General features: G+C 43.8%; 1 protein-coding gene across 1 annotated transcript in view; it reads left to right on the top strand.

Moving 5' to 3' along the window:
* Positions 1-19,757, top strand: part of COCH (cochlin) — a 90,526-nt gene that overhangs the window by 16,544 nt on the left and 54,225 nt on the right. The window contains exons 2-3 of the mRNA XM_088456606.1: positions 353-408; positions 3,836-3,880. Of these exons, the coding sequence (XP_088312732.1) occupies positions 363-408; positions 3,836-3,880 (91 nt within the window). The 5' untranslated portion in view covers positions 353-362. The remainder of the gene's footprint in view (positions 1-352; positions 409-3,835; positions 3,881-19,757) is intronic.

Raw genomic sequence — 19,757 nt, 5'->3', positions numbered from 1 at the left:
AAGAAAATAATGATATAAAATATAAAAAACTATCCATGTTGATCCTTATAGGAAAAATCTAATTAAGTAATTGCATTAAATGCATCATTTTACAAAGAAAAACTGTTAACACATGATAACTTGTTTGTATTAGTTCATGTGCAAAATTATATGAAACATTTATTTCATGCAGTAGAATTACTGTTAAAGGTTTTATTTATTGTTTTTGTATTTTTTTTGTCCATGACTATTTTAATAATTAGTTATGAAAATCCTAATTATTTTCATCAACCTCTATTTTATTGAATTTTATTTTGGATTACGTACTGAATTTATATAAACTAAACTGATCATGTCCCTTTTACCCGTACAGATTTTCCACAATGTTTAACAGAATGCATTTTATCTCCCATGCACTGGCGATTTTAGGTAGGTTTATCTGAAGCACAAATCTATTCTTTTATTTTATTTATTAATTTACTACTGTAAAAGGAAATTATAGCACTGCTTAAGTCTATTTTTATTCCACTGATTTGAGGGAAAAGCAGGGATCAGTATTGCACACCGATTTCTGCCAAACTATAAGGAAAAAAATATAAATGTATTAATAAACAATTCCTTAATATATCAAAAGTAACAAACATCAGGGCACTGTTTCATACAGACCATACATACATTTGAAAAATATTAATAAGCACCTAATTGGAGATTTGATTTTGAGTTGGAATTTCAACAATTTGTGGTTCCTTGAGTAACATTTTTTTTGTAATATTGCCCTCTCCTGATTAATTTTATTATGCAAATTAGGGTTTGGCTTTGGCTCGGTATTCAGTATAAATTCTAAATATTCGCTATTCGTCCAAAATGTTTATTTCATAAAATAGAAATTTAGTGCACCAGTTTAATAATATAAAAACTTTTGACAATTAAAATCATGATCACTTTATTAGAATGCAGCTTATTATAATGCAGGGTACTGTGCATGGGTGCAAATAGCTAGTTCTTACATACAGCCATGCTTAGATGCAAATTTAGGCATTTCTGCAAACGGTTGGAACTTGGCCAGATCTGTCTTTCCGTGAAATTGAATGCTTTGGGGGAGGCGACAATGTGAGCGCACGGAACCTCTCTGACTTGTGGGAGTGTCATGGAAGTGTCGTGGGCCTGTATGTAAAGCTCTGTGCGATTCTGGGGAAGCCGGTTTCCAAATGATCTCTTGCACTTGGCATGGGGCTGGTGCAAGGACCAATACTGATGATATTTGCGGTGTCTGCAGTAAAATCAGTGGGCTGCACGGGTTTCCTATTGCAGATGCACTGATTCTTGCTTTAGCCCTACAGATTCTCGCAATTAGCTTAACGTAGTAAAGCAGGCTTACATGGCTGCCTGCAACCTCATCCACTTTGTGTGCGAGTGCAAAACCTTGATACATCACTAGATGGCAGACTTCAACATGGATCTCAGTGGTTTTATACAGTGACAGAGTAATGTCAACTCTCACTGAGAGGAGTGCAATGTACAGTATGCACGGTTGCTGTGCATTATTACAGAGAGGATAAAATGCCGGGATGACTAAAAACTAAACTATCAGAGGATGTTGGAGTGTTCCAAGCTATACTAGCTGGACAACAACATGATCAAATGCGGTGTCCGAAATCTTCCTGTTACAACCCAGTATAACCCATTCAGTCACTGCTGGAGAGGAGTTGTGTTTGTGTTCGACTCTATGTTGCCCTTAGTTCTGATTTGGAACATAAGAACAGCGAAAACATGCAAAATACGCTCTGCGAATGGACTTGTATTCAGCTCTGCACCAGCCCCCTAGTGTGCTTTATTATCCTCAGCAGTACAGCATGTCTCAGTGTCAGCCAGGGAAACATGCATGTCTGAGAGTTCCCTGCCAGCACACTGCAAGCACCAGGCTGATTCATGCTTGGTGTTACTTGGTGCAATTTTCCAAGGGACTAACCTACATAATTGATGCAATACAGCCATGTCAGGAGATCTGTCAGGGGGATGTAGTTCATTTACTGGCGGCCGGGGGATCCCGACAACCAAAGCCCGACTCGGGATTAAAGATAGGCGTCAAAATCCCAACACCTATCTTTAGCCCGACGCCGCAATCCCGACAGCCGCCATCCCAAACGAAGGTAAGAGGGGCATGTTAGCGGTTAGAGCTGGGGAGAGGGTTAGGTTTAGGAACCACCGGGGGAATATTAGGGTTAGGCACCCCTCAGGTGGGTTAGGCTACGGGAAGGGTGAGTTAGGGTTAGGCACCACCAGGGGTGGAGGTTAGAGTTAGGCATCCCCCGGGAGGCTTAGGTTTAGGGTGCTGGAAAGGGGGGTTAGGTTTAGGCACCACATTCAGGTGAGCACAGGGGGGACAGAAACCTTCCGTGGAGCAGAAGGGCATCAATACTTCAAACCTTTTAAAGCAGTGCCTCTCAAATCCAGTTCTCAGGACACACTAAAGCTGGGTACACACTAGACGATATTTTGGACGATTTCCGATGGATTGGAACGACAAATCGTCCAGTGTGTACGCACTATCGAGCGCTCCCGTGAGTCATTGGTCGCGTCTTTAGGTCAGTTCTACGTGCTGCTCAATCTGAGGATGTCGTTACTGATTTTGCACACATCGTGCAATGTGTACCCTCTACCGAACAACCAGGCGATACATGAACGGTATATAGTTAACAATCTAGCCATCAAGCGATGCACAATATAACGTTCCATGATTTGTAAGATTGCACAGTCAGTGTATGCACTATATCGTTTGTCCGGGAGTTCAAGGGAAATCATTGATGATATTGCATCGTTTGCATATCATCTAATGTGTACCCAACTTAACAGTGCATGTTGTCCATGTCTCCCCACAGAATCAAAATTAAAATAATTACAACCAGCTATGGATCTTTTCAAATGTGTCAGTCAGTAAAGAATACACCTGGGGTCTTTAGAAATGGAGTTGTTGCCCATAGCAACCAATCTGATTCTACTTTTCATTTATCTAGCACCTTCTAGAAGATAATAGCTAGAATCTGATTGGTTGCTATGGGCAACAACTCCACTTCTAAAACCCACACTTTAGTAAATATACCCCCTGGGCTCCAGCAAAGAGATATGGAAAACATGCACTGTTAGTGTTGCCTGAGGACTGGATTTGAGAAGCACTATTATAAAAAGTGGAGAAGTGACCAAGTGGAGAAGTTCCCCATAGCAACCAATCAGCTTCCAGCTAGCATTTATGAAGTACATTCTATAAAAATAATACTTTAAAGCTGATTGCTTGTTATGGGTATATAAATCTCCCCACAATTTATAGCTTATTCTAATTGGACAGTCACTATGCAATGATTGATTTTGCAATGAAGAAATATTTTTTTGTACATTTGTGTGGTCTCTATCAAACAGTGTTCCTCGTATCTGATATTGTAATATGTTATAGAGTTGTGTTCATTCAAAATTTGAGGGTAGATATTTTAGTATTCTGAGATAAATATGCTGGCATCTTAATCCTGGATTTTCTCACAAATCTTTGGAATATATAAAATATTACTTTAGTGTTGTGTTGTATGCAGTTTGTGTGATAACGATTTTCATTAAGTAGTGGTGCTCTAGCCTTGCATTACATTGCTGGAAAGAAAATAATCAGAATTTTATTGTACATGCTTTGGATAAAATATGAAAAAGACATTTAAACACCATGTATAGTAGTTGAGGTTGATATAAAGCAGCAGATGAATAGACACTGGACAGTTTTTCAAGTTCCCCAATGATCTGTAGAGATACTAATAATGTTAACAATATATTTTATTGAACTGATCAAAATCTCAGGACGTTTTTCTATTTCCAGGCATTATGGTGCAGTCAACAGCAGCAGATCCCAACACTGGAGAATGTGAGTATGTGACGTATGTGCCTAGATCACTGTGGGAAGCTAGCCATTCTGAAAGGATGCACTGAACAGCCTGGCCGTTTAGAGCCCCTAATGGCTGACAGATAAGAGTAAGAACAGGAGATTAGCATTATTATCACAGAGAGGGAGATTAGCATTATTATCACAGAGCGGGAGATGTACTAAGTCTAGGAGTAAGATAAAGTGGAGGTACCTAAAGTACCAACCAATCAGCTCCTAACTGTCTACAGGTTGTATTTGGAAAATGACAGTGTACTGAAATGTTTGTTTGTGATCGCACCATGAATATGAAAAATAAATCTTTCTATTATGTTTTCAATAACTGTATTTTATTTATTTGAATAATGCAACTATGGAAAATATACTATTTTTTGGAAATATCTAAATATAATTAAAGAAGTAAATATATTATGAAAGAATAACTAATAAGAGTTAAGGAGCACATCCACTAGAAGACAGGCAAATGACTGCACGATTACGACATTGTAATCGTGTAGACGTTTGTCAGTGTACTAACACTGAACGCTGTGCCTATACTGGATGAGCAGTCGTTGAGTGTAGGCACTTCAATCATCTGCTAACATGTTGAACCTGACGTTATCGTCAGGTTGTACAACATGTTTGCCCGATGATAGATGTCTAAACGACCAGCCGGAGCGCGCTAACTGGTCGTTTTAGACATTTATTCAAATGATGTGCAAACAATTTTCAAACGAGTATTGAACGATAACGATATCGTTCAATCGCTCAATTTAATCGTCTAGTGGATGTGTGCCTTTAACTATACAAGGATTTACAAATTACATGTCATGTATGCTGTAGGTTTCCTAAATTATATAAAAAAACTAAAAACACACAAAAAAATTATTTTACCATATATTTATTATAAATTCCTTTATATGCAGATGGAGGACGTTTAGGGGCTATTTTGGGATAGTATGTGCCCACCGAACTTTGCTGGTCACTCTCTTAATGTTCCAGTTTGCAGTTCCTTCAAAGTGTTCAGTTTTGTAATCCTCAAAAGATAGCCGGCTTGTGGTGAAGTAGGTGGGACTTGATTGACAGTAAGGGGATAATTCAGAGGAGGACGCAGAGGTGGCTGCGTCTCTTGTCGGCTGTCTGTCCGCGACTTTATGCAAATGCCACTACAAACCCTTCCCTGGTGCAGATTCGTCTGTGTGCATGTGCAAGAACTGAGACGCCCACTTTGAGCATCTGTAGTCACTGTAATACTCCGGGAGGGGGCAGCCAGGCATTAGGGGGGGCGTGGTGCGGCATAGAGTGTGTGGCAGGGGACATGACCCGGCATTAGGGTGCGGAACAGGGGGCCTGCTACATAATGCAGAGATTACCGGACTTGTCCAGCGGGTTCATAAAGATGCAATTCAGCGTGAATCACATCATCGCCCCTCCTGCTGTGGGTGGTGTGTGTGCAGGGGGGTCAGGGGGTAGGTGGCCGACCAGGAGACTTGCTTGCTTTTCCAGGCAGCCCAGTGCGCCAACACATTTTCGGGAGCCTCCTGGCCATGACCGGGAGATTAGGCAAGTACTGCCAAACATGCAAGAATATGACCCAGCCCAGCCTCAGTGCCAGTCTCTGTTCAGTTCACATTGGATGAAAGAAATCTCAGAATTTAATTCAGACTTTTATTATATCCTGGAAAATCACAGCTAATTTTTTAGTTATTAATATTGGTCAAAGGGGAAAATCTGCACTAAAACCATATCAATAACACTATGGGCAGTAGTCAATTAGTTTCGCACCCGCGATAAAGTTCCGCCTGCCAGACTTTTTGCCTACATCGCATCTTTTGGCCACAGAAACTTATTGTTCCCGTCCCCGCTATTCGCCCTATTCAATTCCAAAAGACGGGAAAACGGTGACACGCGGCGTCAGAACAGGAGGAAAGTGGTGTCAGAATCGGGGAAATCAGCCTGAACCCCCCAAAAAGATGCAGAAACATTGGGGAACAATGTAGTAGTGCCCAATTAGTCCTAATTAAACTGTTTGGGGTACTTAAGTTGGTACATTTGCCTTTAATTAGTGTCTTTGCACAAGTGGTGAAGAATGGCATAAAGCAGTATTTTTGGAGAAAATAAGTAGTCCTGGCAAATTTGGGGTACCTGAAAATGGGTGTAAGCATATTTTCAAGTGACTAAAGTGAAGTTTTAAAGAACGTTAAAAACGCACCTGCAGCAAGCACCTGCAATCAAAAAACCCCTCACCCATACTTGCAGACCCCCCAAAAGTCTATTTCGCTAGTTTTTATGCTTGTACCCCCACCTTGTTCTTTTTCGCCCCCAAAATGACAGTACTTTTTTGGGGTGTTCCTCACTTTTTTTTAGGGATTTTTTTATGCACTTATCCTTTGGGGGCCCTGTCCCAAGGGCTCTGAGTGGTTTCCCCACCTTTGCACCCCAAAATAAAAAAAATGCACTCCGCCTATTACATTGCATTTCAGTGTATGCGAAAAGTATTTGGAATTAAATACGGAGATATGTTTCCGACTGGTGAAAAGTCGCAATCGGCGATACTTTTTCGCAGATCTCAGCTTTTCGATTCTAATTCAATTCGGGCCTATGTTTTATGATAAAGTTGAATATTTCTCACAGTGCAAAAATAAACATACCCTAAACCTGGCTTTAACAAAGAGAAAGTTTGTTTTCTGCAAAGATAGATTTTCTGTTTTACTTTTTGAAAGCGGATCTAGCCCTGGGGAATCTGCCTGCTATGGAACACATAATGCTGCCAATAAATGTTACTTTGCATCTGAAATGGGTGTGATTACACATTTTCTTTTAATGTACCATTCATATACAGCCACATTATGTTGTCAGAATCTTGAAATCTTAATAATGTTGACATTATTATTACACTAGCAATTTTTTTTTTACACATTTCTATATGTCCCATAGTAATATGGAATTATATTGGGAGATTTCTTTCATCCAATATGAACTGTGACAGAGATTGGCACTGAGGCCAAATGCATCATATTCTTGCATGGAAACTGGGGTTGAGAAGAAAAGTGGTCTGTATTAAATAGGCTATCTTTCCTCTTGTCATTTCCCTTTAGTTTTCTATACTTGTCAAGATCAGTAGATTCAGAAACTTTAGTCCTCACTCACAACCATTATTCTTTTCACATACAGTATGTATATTGGAGGGGTGTTTCTAGAGAGGAGGGGCCCGTGTGCAGTCTCTGACACGGGCCCCCTCCTCTCCGCCCAGCAGCTCACTGAGCTGTGCGCGGCCAGCACCGGAGTTATAGACTCTGGGCACTAGAGTGTGCCCAGAGTCTGTAGTGTATGCACGGGTCACCGGGAAAATGGCTGCAGCGGCCATTTTCCCTGTACTGCGCATGAGCAAACGAGGGGAAAATGGCCACCACGGCCATTTTCCAATCATTTTAAAGAGCCGGACGCCCGCGCCGACGTGGGACTTCGGAGAGGTAACTAATATTATGGGTGCAGGGTGCACGGTGCGGGGCCCCCCTGGAACCAGGGGCCCGTGTTCCCCGCACACCCTGCACCCATTATAGATACGCCCCTGGTATATTGTGATAGAAGCACTGGTAAAGTGGTCAATGGCAGGTACATTTGTCCTAGGTTTTTCGGCCTATGTGTTCTAAAAAAAACCCAGGAGAAGTCTGTTTTGTAAACAGACCAGAGTGTCTGCTTTTTGGAAAAGCCGGTTTGGGTCCTAGGGGTGTGGATATGAGGAGAGGAAGGGCTCCATCCACAGGCCACTCAAGGTTTTGGGCCTTTTAGCCTGGGAGCAGGCCAATTAGTGGTTTCACCTGGAAGTGGCTCATAAGAGCTGTGCAATCTCTTGGTGCAGTATCTCATACCTGAGGGAGCTGGCAGTTTAGCCTGTTCAGAGACACTTGGTTAAAACCCTGTAAGTACTGTGCATGTGCTTTGTTGATGGTGAGGGCAATAGGCCCTACCATTGTTATAGCAAGGAAATCTGCTGTGTAGTTAGTGCCCAGCCGGGCTAGGACTTAAGTTTATGCTTTTGTTTATATTTTTGTGTGTGGCACAATAAAGACTGGCGCCGACTAGTTTGTACGAGATTCCTAGACTTGTCTCCTGTTTCTACGGCTGCTGTGTGTAAAGAGGGAGTCCATCTATCCCCCCCAGAGAGGGAACCCTATCCCAACTGTGCCACAATATTTATACCCGAGAGCTGTCAGCTCTCAATGAGTCTTCTAACTCTTGAACCAATAGCCGTGAGTCATGAGAATCTGGTTCCTATAAAATTGATTGGTTATTTGGATCAATTCACAAAATAACTGCTGTCCCCATTTGTAAACAACTGGTGCAATAACAGCCTATAACAAAACATTGCTGCTTGTGACATAATGCAATGTACATTCTAGATATACACATGCTTGTCTACACCCCCAGAATGTCCTGCAGACTCCAGAATTTTGTGGAGTCATTTTTATCTTGTTAAGAAGGCATGGCCATAGTGACATGATTCGTGATTCACTGCATAGTGATTTGATTAGGTCTAGAACGAGGTGCTGTAAAGGACCTTTGATGCCACAACGAGTGACCCGCGGCAAAAAGGAGAGGGGCAAGGTTCAGAACGGGGGCCAAAAGTGACCCTCGCAGGCTTCTTTCACTCACCATGCTTCGGGCAGGTTTAGATTTCCCCTCTATGCCCATGTGGATAGTAACACTGGTAGCAGTCCGGCCCTGCTGCTGCGGTCACGTGGTTGTGACGTCAGAGGTCCATTCTCCAACTTGGATCTAGCAACAACCATAGTGATTATAGATGCACTCTGAAGCCGGCACAAGGGACCCCCATTCCCCCCTCCCCAGTTCATGTACTACCTTACCCCACCTTCCCACCTTAGGGACAAAGAAACAAATGAACACTGCGCACTGGAATGTGAGTCTAGTGTATATGGTGAGCAGCTGAAAAACAGGGTGTGTCAACCCTGAAAATAAATACTATAATTATATACCAACTTAATCAGCACTCGACCTAAATGAATATCATGTGATGTTATTGCTTTAGTGTGTTGGTAATGAATAACCCATGCTGTCCAATTATAATGAAACAAAGGGATATAAAACAAAAACTTTACTTATTGATGCTCATAAAATAACACAATGATGGTTACGTCAGGTGAATATGGTCTCCATAAAAAGAAGGACCAAAAACATGGATCATTAGTCACACTACGTGGTAATGAAAATGCTGTTATAGCATGAATAGGTAACATACAATATAGTCACTGATAGCACTCTAATGATACTGAGACCCTGGAAAAATCAGTGGTAGTGCTTGTGGTAGAGTAAGGTAGCGGCGTCCCGCTAGAAATATTGAGCCAATGTTAATTGATGCGCACTGAGCTGGAATGTTATTTATACTTAATGGTCGGCTGAGTGGTGGCTACTTGCTTGATCTTCTGCCCGGGTAGGAGATGAACCACTCAGTCTGTCAGTGCAGGGGCAAAGACTATTCATTTGGGTGATTTGGGCGGTGTATATCGTATGCCCCGGAGGGGTAGTCCATTACCTGGCGGGGGTGTCCCGTTGTGGCACCCCATGTGCTGCCTTCTGCACACACCTATGGTATTGATGTGATTTGTGTCATTGCACAGAAATGGGCAGAGAAATCAAATCATTGCGCATTGGGGTTGGGCCAGACCCTTTTTGGAGCTTGATACATAGCACAAGCGCATCATCCCCATGCACTGTATGAGGACTGTGGTGTGACTGAATACATGCAGATATCTGAGATAACTGCTGTATTACAGGCTTAATATATTAGTGCTAATTATAGTCACAAGTCTGACCTGACACGCCTAGTGGGGTACCACAAATATATTGCTATGCAGGTTTGCAGGAATCTAACACTACGGCTCATTTAGACCTGCAGAGGTGGAATGTCAGGGGGTAGGGATGGACCAATGTAGTTTGAGTACAGTAAGGGCGTGTTTGCATAATTGTGACCAGATGCAGGCTGTCCAAGTGTCATTATTTACAGGTGTTTGAGGGCAGGTGCAAACACACAAAGATGAGCCCGCACTAGTGAACCACTGTTGACTGGCTAATTGCATACAATGATGCAATAGGTTCTTTCTTTGTTCCTCGTGCATATATTATATTTCCTAGCACAAATAATTATTTAAAGTAGTTAATTAAATACAAGTATGAATGCAAAATAAAAGCCATCCACTGTATATCTGAAAGTGAATGGAAATGTCAATCCAGTTTGTAAAGGTGCCCACACACATAGCGATCTGCACACGATCCCACGATGTGTGCAATTTCCCCTGAACTCTCCCCCGGCAGCTCCCCGGTAATCCTACACACGATTTGGATCTGAAGATCTGAAGATGCGATGTACGACGAGCGGGGACGCGCATTAGCACTGTAATCGTGAGTGGACACTCACGATTTGGCCATATTTTACACGAGTTGTCGTCACGATTTGTCGAAATCAGCCAAATCGGATAAAATATCGCTATGTGTGTGGCCAGCTTTAATATTAATAATGTGTAACAAAAGGATAATACTAGTTTCCAAGCTCTTTAGACTTCACAGCAATTTTTTTTTTTGTCGTAAAACTCTAAAGAATTAATTTCTTTGGTGCTAGAAGAAAGTCATGTTTATTTTCACACCACAGTGTACTGTAACATTTTCACAGATACATTTTCTTTCTACAGAGAAGTAAGAATGTATAAATCTAGAAAACAGAACAGTGTTATTACTTTGCCAACAGAGGTCTTTAAAAAAAAAAAATCACTAGAGGAGATTATTTAAAAATCAGCAGCGCAGAGAGACAGAGGGGAAAACAATCTGAATCCGCTCAGAGGAAAGAAATAAAATTGCTGAATGCATTTCTGCAGCTACAGAAGTCATACTGACACATGGATAATGTAAAGAGTGGCTTCTAAATATTAGCTGTTCAAAGTCATTTCTAAATGTAAACTAGGGTACTTATATAAACCACAGAAATATAGTACATTTCCTTATCTGTCAATATACGTTATGTCATTACTGTAAGTTGTGCAGGGAGGCAGCCTTTGTCTCCGCCCTGGTATGGCAGTAGTATTTTCTGCACTAACTTTAACTCTTCTAAAAGCATTTAATGGAGTAGAAGTATTTGGAGAACCGGGATGCAATACAACGCATACAAATGTGAGTGGGAATGCTGACATTGGAAACAATGGGTTCCATTGTCAGATCCATTTGCATGCATTGAACTCGCCTTAAAATTCTAGTAAATGAATAGTCTAGTGGGTACGAGGCTTTAGCACATCTGTCTTTGAAGCAGTGGCGTAACGTCATCCCAGTTGCCCGGAGGCAAGATAAATGTTGGTGCCCCCCCACCACTCGGCACTATGGGATAAACATCATGAAGTCTCTCCCATCACCACTGCAGAAGCTGGAAGGCGGAGCTCATAAGTGAGCTCCAGCCCGGCTCCCTCCGTGGATGCAGCAGCTAATGAGAGTCTGTCTGACTCTCATTGTTTGCTAAAACAAACACATCGCCGCTGGCGGTGTGTTTGTTACTGTGTAGTGCGGACCACACTCACACTCTTTGGTCTGCAATACACTTAAGCTGGCCACACAAGACCAACTTACATCCAACCAGCCAACTTGTTGATTGGTTGGAATGAAAATCTGGTACCGTATGGGAGTAACTGATGATCAGCAATTTGCTCCTAAATGCCAGAAAACATATGAAAATGGTCGTTCAGACAAGTTTTTTAAATGTTTGGTCTAAACTATTTGTTCAAACAACAGTTTTTGTCCATTTTCCGGCGTTTGGGAGCAAATTGCTGATTGTCATTTGCTTTCATCCCTTACCAGATTTTCATTCCAACCAGTCAACTAGTTGGCTGGTTGGACAGATAATCTTTAGATGTGTGGCCAGCTTTACTGATCAGCGGGCAGGGGTGCTTTCCTGGGTACTCAGAAACCCCCCTGCGTGCGCGTATGGGCTCAAGCATGTTGCGGCAGTCACATGCTACATGATGTCCGCGACCATAGAGCACTCTGGCAGCAGCAGGTCATGGAGGAGGAGCTTTGCTGCTGATCAACGCTCAGTGGCTCCACTTACTCAGCAGCAGGTGGAACGGCTGGGTGACAATGGAGCCAGGTGCCCCCATCAGGGCTGGCGCCCGGCGGAAAATGACTCCATTGTCTCTGGGAGTTCTGCCACTGCTCTGAAAACATATTGATTGGTGCAATACAGAGGTTCCCAAACTCTATCGAATCACGGCGCCCTAGAGTATCAGCATTTTTTCCATGGCACCCCTAAGCCAGAAGTTACTTATTGAGAAATTCAGCAAAAGTTACAATAAGTAATTTGTGCATATGTCACCCTTAGGTTCAGTTATGTGGTGGCTGATAGGGCTGTGCTTCTTTGTATCCATATATTGTTAGATTGACAATCATTGCATATCACACTGACTAAAATTTATTTTATTTTGTTCTGGACCACCAACGGCATACAGTTTGGGAACCACTGGTATAACACATAATATTTTGTAAGTGTACATTTACAGCAGTATCCAAGTGCTCCCAGTTTGACCAGACCCGGATTAAGGGGGAGATGTAAGAAGAGTTGGTAAGTGCCAAATGAGCTATAATCAGTGCGGTTTGTCACTTACATTGAACCTCGGCATGTATGAAAACAGATAACATAGAGAAAAATAATTTTTCTCTATGTTATCTGCAAACATCTAAAAATGTATCCATTACCACACTATTGTATGGTGACGGAAAATCATTCAGATGTCATTAAAAATACAATAAGCTCACTTTTGTAGCTAATCTTTTTTTTCACATATTGGGGAGGATGTTTACGTGATCTCCAGCATGCGCAATGGCGCTGGCCAGGAGGCTAGGCTGATGTGCTGTGGGCCTTGCACGGATCGCCGGAGGGGGGAGTGATTTCTTTCCCACTCCAGCGGCCGAGATTTTTATATCAATAAGAGGTGAAGCAGTAAGAGCTTTATCGTGCCGCTATAGACTACATCTGCCTCTAAGACCATGCCCCTAAGACCCTGTTGGATCCTAGCAACATATTGGTTTGAGCGCCCTCTCACCCTGTTTGTAGAAAAAAAAACATAATAGGTCCCTCAAAGCCTACAGTGACCTAGTCCGGAGCCTAGGTTACCTAATGGAGGATCTAGCTGTGACTGTGACATGAGGGGACAGTCAGTATCTCTATGAACAGACCTTATAGAGGGCTGCGCATACTGTACAGCTCACCCTGTAGATCACCTAGATAGTCTGCACGCCAGTGGCTCCACAGATAGAGCCAATTGTATAGATATTGGTTATTATGCTCACTTTAATGAGCTACTTTAGGGTATAGCATTTATTTACAATCATTATTTATGTATTATATGAAGTTATTTTAGAACTGGTCCCCTACAAATAGGTTATGTAGCAAATGTTAAGGTCCTCTGTGTTACAGCATCTCTAACACAAAATAGGATTGTAGGTTCTGCACTCTGGGATTTAGCTCTGTGGTGATGGGAGCAGCTGGGTCTGGAGGTGTCCTGCCTCCTAATCGTTGTACATTTAATACAGGTGGGTTGTCTCAGTGCTGAACCAGTGGTTATATTGTATGATGTAGTATATCTAGGGGTCTATTCATGTAGATTTGCGTACATTAATTGTTACTTTTCGCTATATATCGCATCAGCTTGATGCAATCTATAGCTTTGTTAGGTAGCAATTCCTGTATAATTACCTTTCCAGCGATGCGATCCGGTATCCAGGGCTCCGGCGCTCCTGTCTTCAGCTGCGGTCCTCTCTGTGTAGAGTGGAGGCAAAGGCAGGTTTCTTTCGCCTCCATTCACAGCAATATGACACTGAGCTATTCCTATTGCTGTGGTATCAGAAAAATGGTGTCATCGCATGGTGAATAAAGTTTTGGTTTTACCCATTAAGTTTGTGGTGATCTTCTGCTCGACTTTCTCCTGTAACTCCAGTCTGTGACATGCGTCAAATTATGTGTACGTACAAAGGGCCTGATTCAGCACGGATCGCAGCTGTGTAATCGCACGTATTGAAACTGCAAAAATATGCTAATGTCTGCCACCGCCCAGCCAGCATAGAGACGCCCACTACTGCCTTCTCACATGCGTAATACCTCGCAGTCCTGTGTATACATCAGAGAATATCGGGGGCATCACGCACAATTATAGCAGGTCTGACCTGTCTCAGAAATTGCAAGTCTCATCGCATGCAGTGAGTGGCTAATTTATGCATGCCCATGCAACGGCGTTCAATCTGACAGGCACGACTGCGTTTCTCCAACCACTCCCCCGTCACCACCTCCAAATGCTCACAGCCTGTCACTCACTCTGTGATGGATTCCACAGTGTGTCCGTAATCACAGTGCAATCGCTGCCTACGCGCAGTGCGGCGCATGCGCATTACACAACAATCGGCCTATCAGCATATGCGGCTGTAATGCGATCTGTGCTGAATCAGGCCCAGTCCCAGGATCGATTGAGGCGCACGGACTCTGAAATGTAATGGCCGTTCCTGGGTGCTGACTGAGATCTACGATCTTATGGGCCTGTTATGGGAGTATAGTGGGCATGTCGTAGATGTGGTAGTGGCCGACAGACACACGATAATGTATATTAGAGGCCATACTCTGATGGAGAATCTGTACCTAACATGGCGCTGGTGCAAGCTTCGATGGTGCCAGTGGCGGAACTTGTGAGTGGTGGGCCCAGGTGCAAAAATTTGCTTTGTGCCCCCTCTCCTCCACCCTACTCCAAGGTCAAAGTGCAGTGGGTGACAGGGAGAGGCAAGAGGTAGACAAAGAGAGGCAAGAAGGTGACAAGGAGAGGGTGACAGAGAGAGGGAAGAGGCACTGGTTGACAGGGAGAGGGTGATAGGGAGAGGTGACAGGCCGTGGGTGACAGGGAGAAGCAGTGGGTGACAGGGAGAGGTGACAGGAAGTGGGTGACAGGGAGAGAGAAGAGGCAGTGGGTGACAGGGGAGAGGGTGAGAGGTGACAGGGAGAAACAGTGGGTGACAGAGAGGCGGAGAGGGTGACAGGGATAGTTGACAGGCAATGGGTGAAAGGGAGAGGGGAGAGGCAGTGGGTGACAGGGAGAGAGTGATAGGTAGAGATGAGAGGCAGTAGTGGCAGGGAAAAGCAGTGGGTGACAGGGAGAGGGTGACAGACAGTGTGTGAGTGAGAGGGGAGAGGCGGTGGGTGACAGGGAGAGGGTGATAGAAAGAGGTGACAGGCAGTAGTGACAGGGAAATCAGTGGGTGAGAGGGACAGGGTGACAGGGAGAGAGTAATAGGGAGAGGTGACAGGCAGTGGGTGACAGGGCGAGGGGAGAGGCAGTGGATGACAGGGAGAGGGTGATAGGGAGAGGTGACACGGAGAAGCAGTGGGTGACAGGGAGAGACAACAGGCAGTGGGTGATAGGGAGAGGTGACATGCCATGGGTGACAGGGAGAAGCAGTGGGTGACAGGGAGAGGTGACAGGCCGCGTGTGACAGGGAGAGGGAAGAGGCAGTGGGTGACAGGGGAGAGGGTGAGAGGTGACAGGGAGAAGCAGTGGGTGACAAAGAGGGGGAGAGGGTGACAGGGATAGTTGACAGGCAATGGGTGAAAGGGAGAGGGGAGAGCAGTGGATGACAGGGGGAGAGTGATAGGTAGAGGTGACAGGCAGTAGTGACAGGGCAAAGCAGTAGGTGAAAGGGAGAGGATGACAGGATGCAGTGAGTGCCCGCCACATTATACCACACTGTAGTACCCCCATATTATGTCACACTGTAGTGCCCCACACATTATGCTACACTGTAGTACCCCCCACATAATGCTACACTGTAGTGCCCACACATTATGCACCTGTAGTCCCCACAAATTATGCCACCTGCAGTTCCCACACATTATGCCACCTGCAGTGCCCACATGTTATGCTACACTGTAGTCCCCACACATTATGCCACCTGTAGTCCCCACACATTATGCCACCTCTAGTGCCCACACATTATGCTACACTGTAGTACCCGCCACATTATGCCACCTGTAGTGCCCAAACAATGCTACACTGTAGTGCCCACACATTATGCCACCTTTAGTTCCCACACATTATGCCACCTGTAGTGTCCACACATTATGCTACACTGTAGACCCCACACATTATGCCACATGTAGTGCCCACTCAGTGTACTCACCAGCAGCATCCACAGGCAGCTGGCAGAGCCGCAGTCACAGCCTCACAATGAGTCACACCCATGATGCTGCCATGCTGCTAAACTGCATGTCACAGTCAGAGGAGAATGTGATGGGCTCCTCCAATCAGAGCTCAGCACATGCTCCTCTGACCCCACTGCAGAGACTACTGGGATGTATTACCAAGTAGTGCACTGCAGTGCTGAGTCTGAATGACTGTGCTTCCCCCTGCGTGTAGTTGCCGGCAGGCTCAGTCACAGCCTTGATGACTGCCCGGCAAGCAGCTGCACTGCAGCCTGCCTTACAAGCAGTGTGGACCCCTATATTGCAGCGAGCTCCGGGGCAGTGCATCGGCTGCACCGCTGGTAGTTCCGCCCCTGGATGGTGCTAAAGATGCATCAAGTGGCACTTGAGTATCTAAAGTTGCTGAAAGTGGGTGTCTCAGTCTTTGCACATTCGGACACACAGATATACACCAAGGAAGAGCCTGTAGTGGTATTAGCATGAAGTCACAGGCGAAACTGCAGCAAAACACACGCACACTGACACTGCTGTGTCCAACTCACAATCAACCATCTTCTGTGGAACATGTGGGTCCCCGACGTGTTTTAGCATAGATGCCTTTTTCAAGAAAGTACACCTCAGCTATATGCTTCATATCTTAGGGTCTGTGATCCCTAGGTCATCACCAATTAGTGAAGACAGGCTGCCTCTAGTAAAATCCGACCCCAGTATCATACGATATTTCCGTGTTCCAACCCGCCACGCATGCTGTCCCCTGTTAGTGGGAGTGGTGTCTAAATAAAGCTAGACACTACCCAATCCAAATAGAAAAAAACCCCACAAAAATAATACTATGTACAGTATAAGGAAATTAAAGAGTATTGGAGCCTGGACATTAGCAGACAAAATACATACAATTCCAACCAAACAAAACAAAATCAAAAGACAAAGTAAGATAAAAACACGAATATAGCATAAAAATAATAATGAAAAATAAAAGTTAAAAAATAATAAGTAATAAATAATAATTAATTAAAAATAATAAAAAATAAATAAAAAAAGAATAAATAAGAATTATCAGAAAAAATAGTCAGAAAAATCAGAAAAATGCCCATACCAGAGAAGAACCACCAGCATAGACATAGAAGAAACTGAGAGACTGACAGAAACAGAACGACCCACAGAACAATACTATACTATAGAATGTCTACATTATAATCATCTCTCAAACTGGGAACCACCAGGTGTGAGGTAAAAAAAAAATTAAAGACATAAAGCAAATAAAGAGAGAAATAAAGAAGGAGAAATATTAACCAAACATTAGAGGAAGATGTTTAGCGGATTATGTTCATTCAGGCCACGCGGGGCCACTGTGTCCAGTTCGAATATCCAGAAGCTTTCTATCCTCTTAAGGGACACAAGTCTGTCTCCACCTTGTCCAAGTTGAGGGACCCAGTCAATCAATTTACACCTCAGTCCTGCAACCTGATGGGCTTTTTCTAGGAAATGCCTGGCCACTGGTTTGTCACTAGAAGCAGACTGTAAAGCAGCACGGATGGATGCCCTATGATTTGCCATATGATCACAAATTCTTCTGGACATTAGGCCTACGTAGTAGAGCCCACATGGGCATATTAGGATATATAGAAGGTGGTCCAGCATGCAATGCAATCTGTATTTGATGTTGATTTTTCATCCAGAGTGAGGATGTGGAAATGTGGGACCAACAATCATTGATGTACAAGAGATATAGCCGCCACACGAATAGCTACCTGGTCATCTAGTGATTAATTCAGAAAATCTGGTATTAGACCCTGGATATGACATAGGTCTCATTAGAAGCTTTCAAATTAGGCCCCCTTCTGTACGCCATCATCGGGGGTTCCATGTCTTGAAACAGTAATGTCCGATCTGTCGTGACAATAGGCCAATATTTTCTCAAAGCTTTTTGTGTTGCATTAGCCTTACAGTCAAACGTGGTGGAATACAGTAGCCGTGATTTGTTCTGCTGGTTACTAGTCGAAATCTGTGATTCAGCCAAGAAAATCTGTTTTGCTTTACTAAGACATCTGGAGAGAGTTGCTGGTCGATAACCTCGGTCTTGGAACCTGGTGGTCATCTCATTCAATTGCGTTTCTCTATTGAAGGAATCTGAATTGATCCGCATAACTCGAAGATACTGTGATAATTGAAGGTTTTCTTTCAGAGCTGTGGGATGATGGCTAGTGGGTAAAAGTGCCATATTCCTGTCTGTGAGTTTCCTAAACAATGTTGTTGATAGTGGGCCTGATTCAGACCCGGACGCTATGTGCATCCGCTCGCTGGCTAAAAGGGGCCGGCTATATAAATCATGTGATCGCACTGCGTCGTGTAAAGCCGCCCACTAAGTAATAGCGAGTGGCCGCACTATGCGCTCGCACCTGTATAAAGACGCCCCTTTGCCACTCGCAACACACGTCATCTCCGGCAGTTGTAGGATTAATCGGGAACATCGAGAGCCAATCGGAGCTGCTCGCAGTGCTTGTTGTAGCATTTTCCCACAACAACATTGCAAGCAGTTCTGGCTAAAATACAACCTAGTCACGTGGGTAATGACGCTACTTTGCTAATTATGCACACCCATTAAACGCCATTCTGATGGTCGGGCACGCCTGCATTCGCACATCCACACCCCCGATTTCAACCACCCACAAACGGCACTATCTGTCACTCAAAATAGCAGCCCGACTGCGGGCTACGGGCGAGCACTTTCCCATCGCAATGACTGGTTTGTGCACGCACATTGCAACTCATATGCATGCGCAGATTGCGAAAAATGGCGCAATGTGAGCGCAGCATAGCGTCCAGGTCTGAATCAGGCCCAGTGTACCATCCGAAATGTAGACAGTTACGTCAAGGAAGTTAATGGAATTATAATCGGGCTTATACGTAAATCTGATAGGGCTAGCAAGGTTGTTTAAGGTCGTCATCATCTGTGTGAATGATTCTAAGGAATCTTGCCAGACCAAAAAGATGTTGTCAATGTAGCGATGATAAAACTTGATCTTATCGCGAAAGGTAGCCAAAATGTGCACCTCCTCATATTTAGCCATATAAAGGTTGGCATAAAATGGAGCTACATTTGAACCCATTGCGGTTCCAGATCTTTGCAAAAAATATATATCCTTGGATTGAAAATGATTATTATATAATACCAGGATTGTCAGCTCTATGAGAAATTCCGTGGGTGTATAATCGGATGGTGCTGTCATGAGAACTTCCCTTAGGGTATTAATACCTTCCTCATGGGGGATCACTGTGTTAAGCAAATTGACATCCATTGTGGCTAAGATTACATTTGATGCTAGGGTGTCAATATTCCTGATCTGTTGAAGGAAAGGTCCAGTGTCATGAAAATAGGTGTCTCCTCTGCACACAAAGGGTTGTAACTTACTGTCCAGAAAAATTGCCAACGGTTGTAGTACCGAGCCCTGAGCTGATATAATCGGTCTACCCATGGGTTTTATCAATGTTTTGTGAACCTTAGGTAGCATGTAGATAATAGGGCATCTTGGTTTGTCCACAGTGAGGAACTTCAACTCATTGTCATCTATCCACCTGTGAGTATGGGCATTTCTAAGGACAGCATCTACTTTGGCTTTAATTTCAGCCACAGGCTGTGTGGCC

Source organism: Taudactylus pleione, unplaced genomic scaffold, assembly GCF_031769625.1.
Source record: "Taudactylus pleione unplaced genomic scaffold, aTauple2 ptg000707l, whole genome shotgun sequence".
NCBI classification, from domain to species: Eukaryota; Metazoa; Chordata; class Amphibia; order Anura; family Myobatrachidae; genus Taudactylus; species Taudactylus pleione.
The sequence above is the reverse complement of the archived record's forward strand: the minus strand, read 5'-3'. Positions and strand labels throughout refer to the sequence as shown.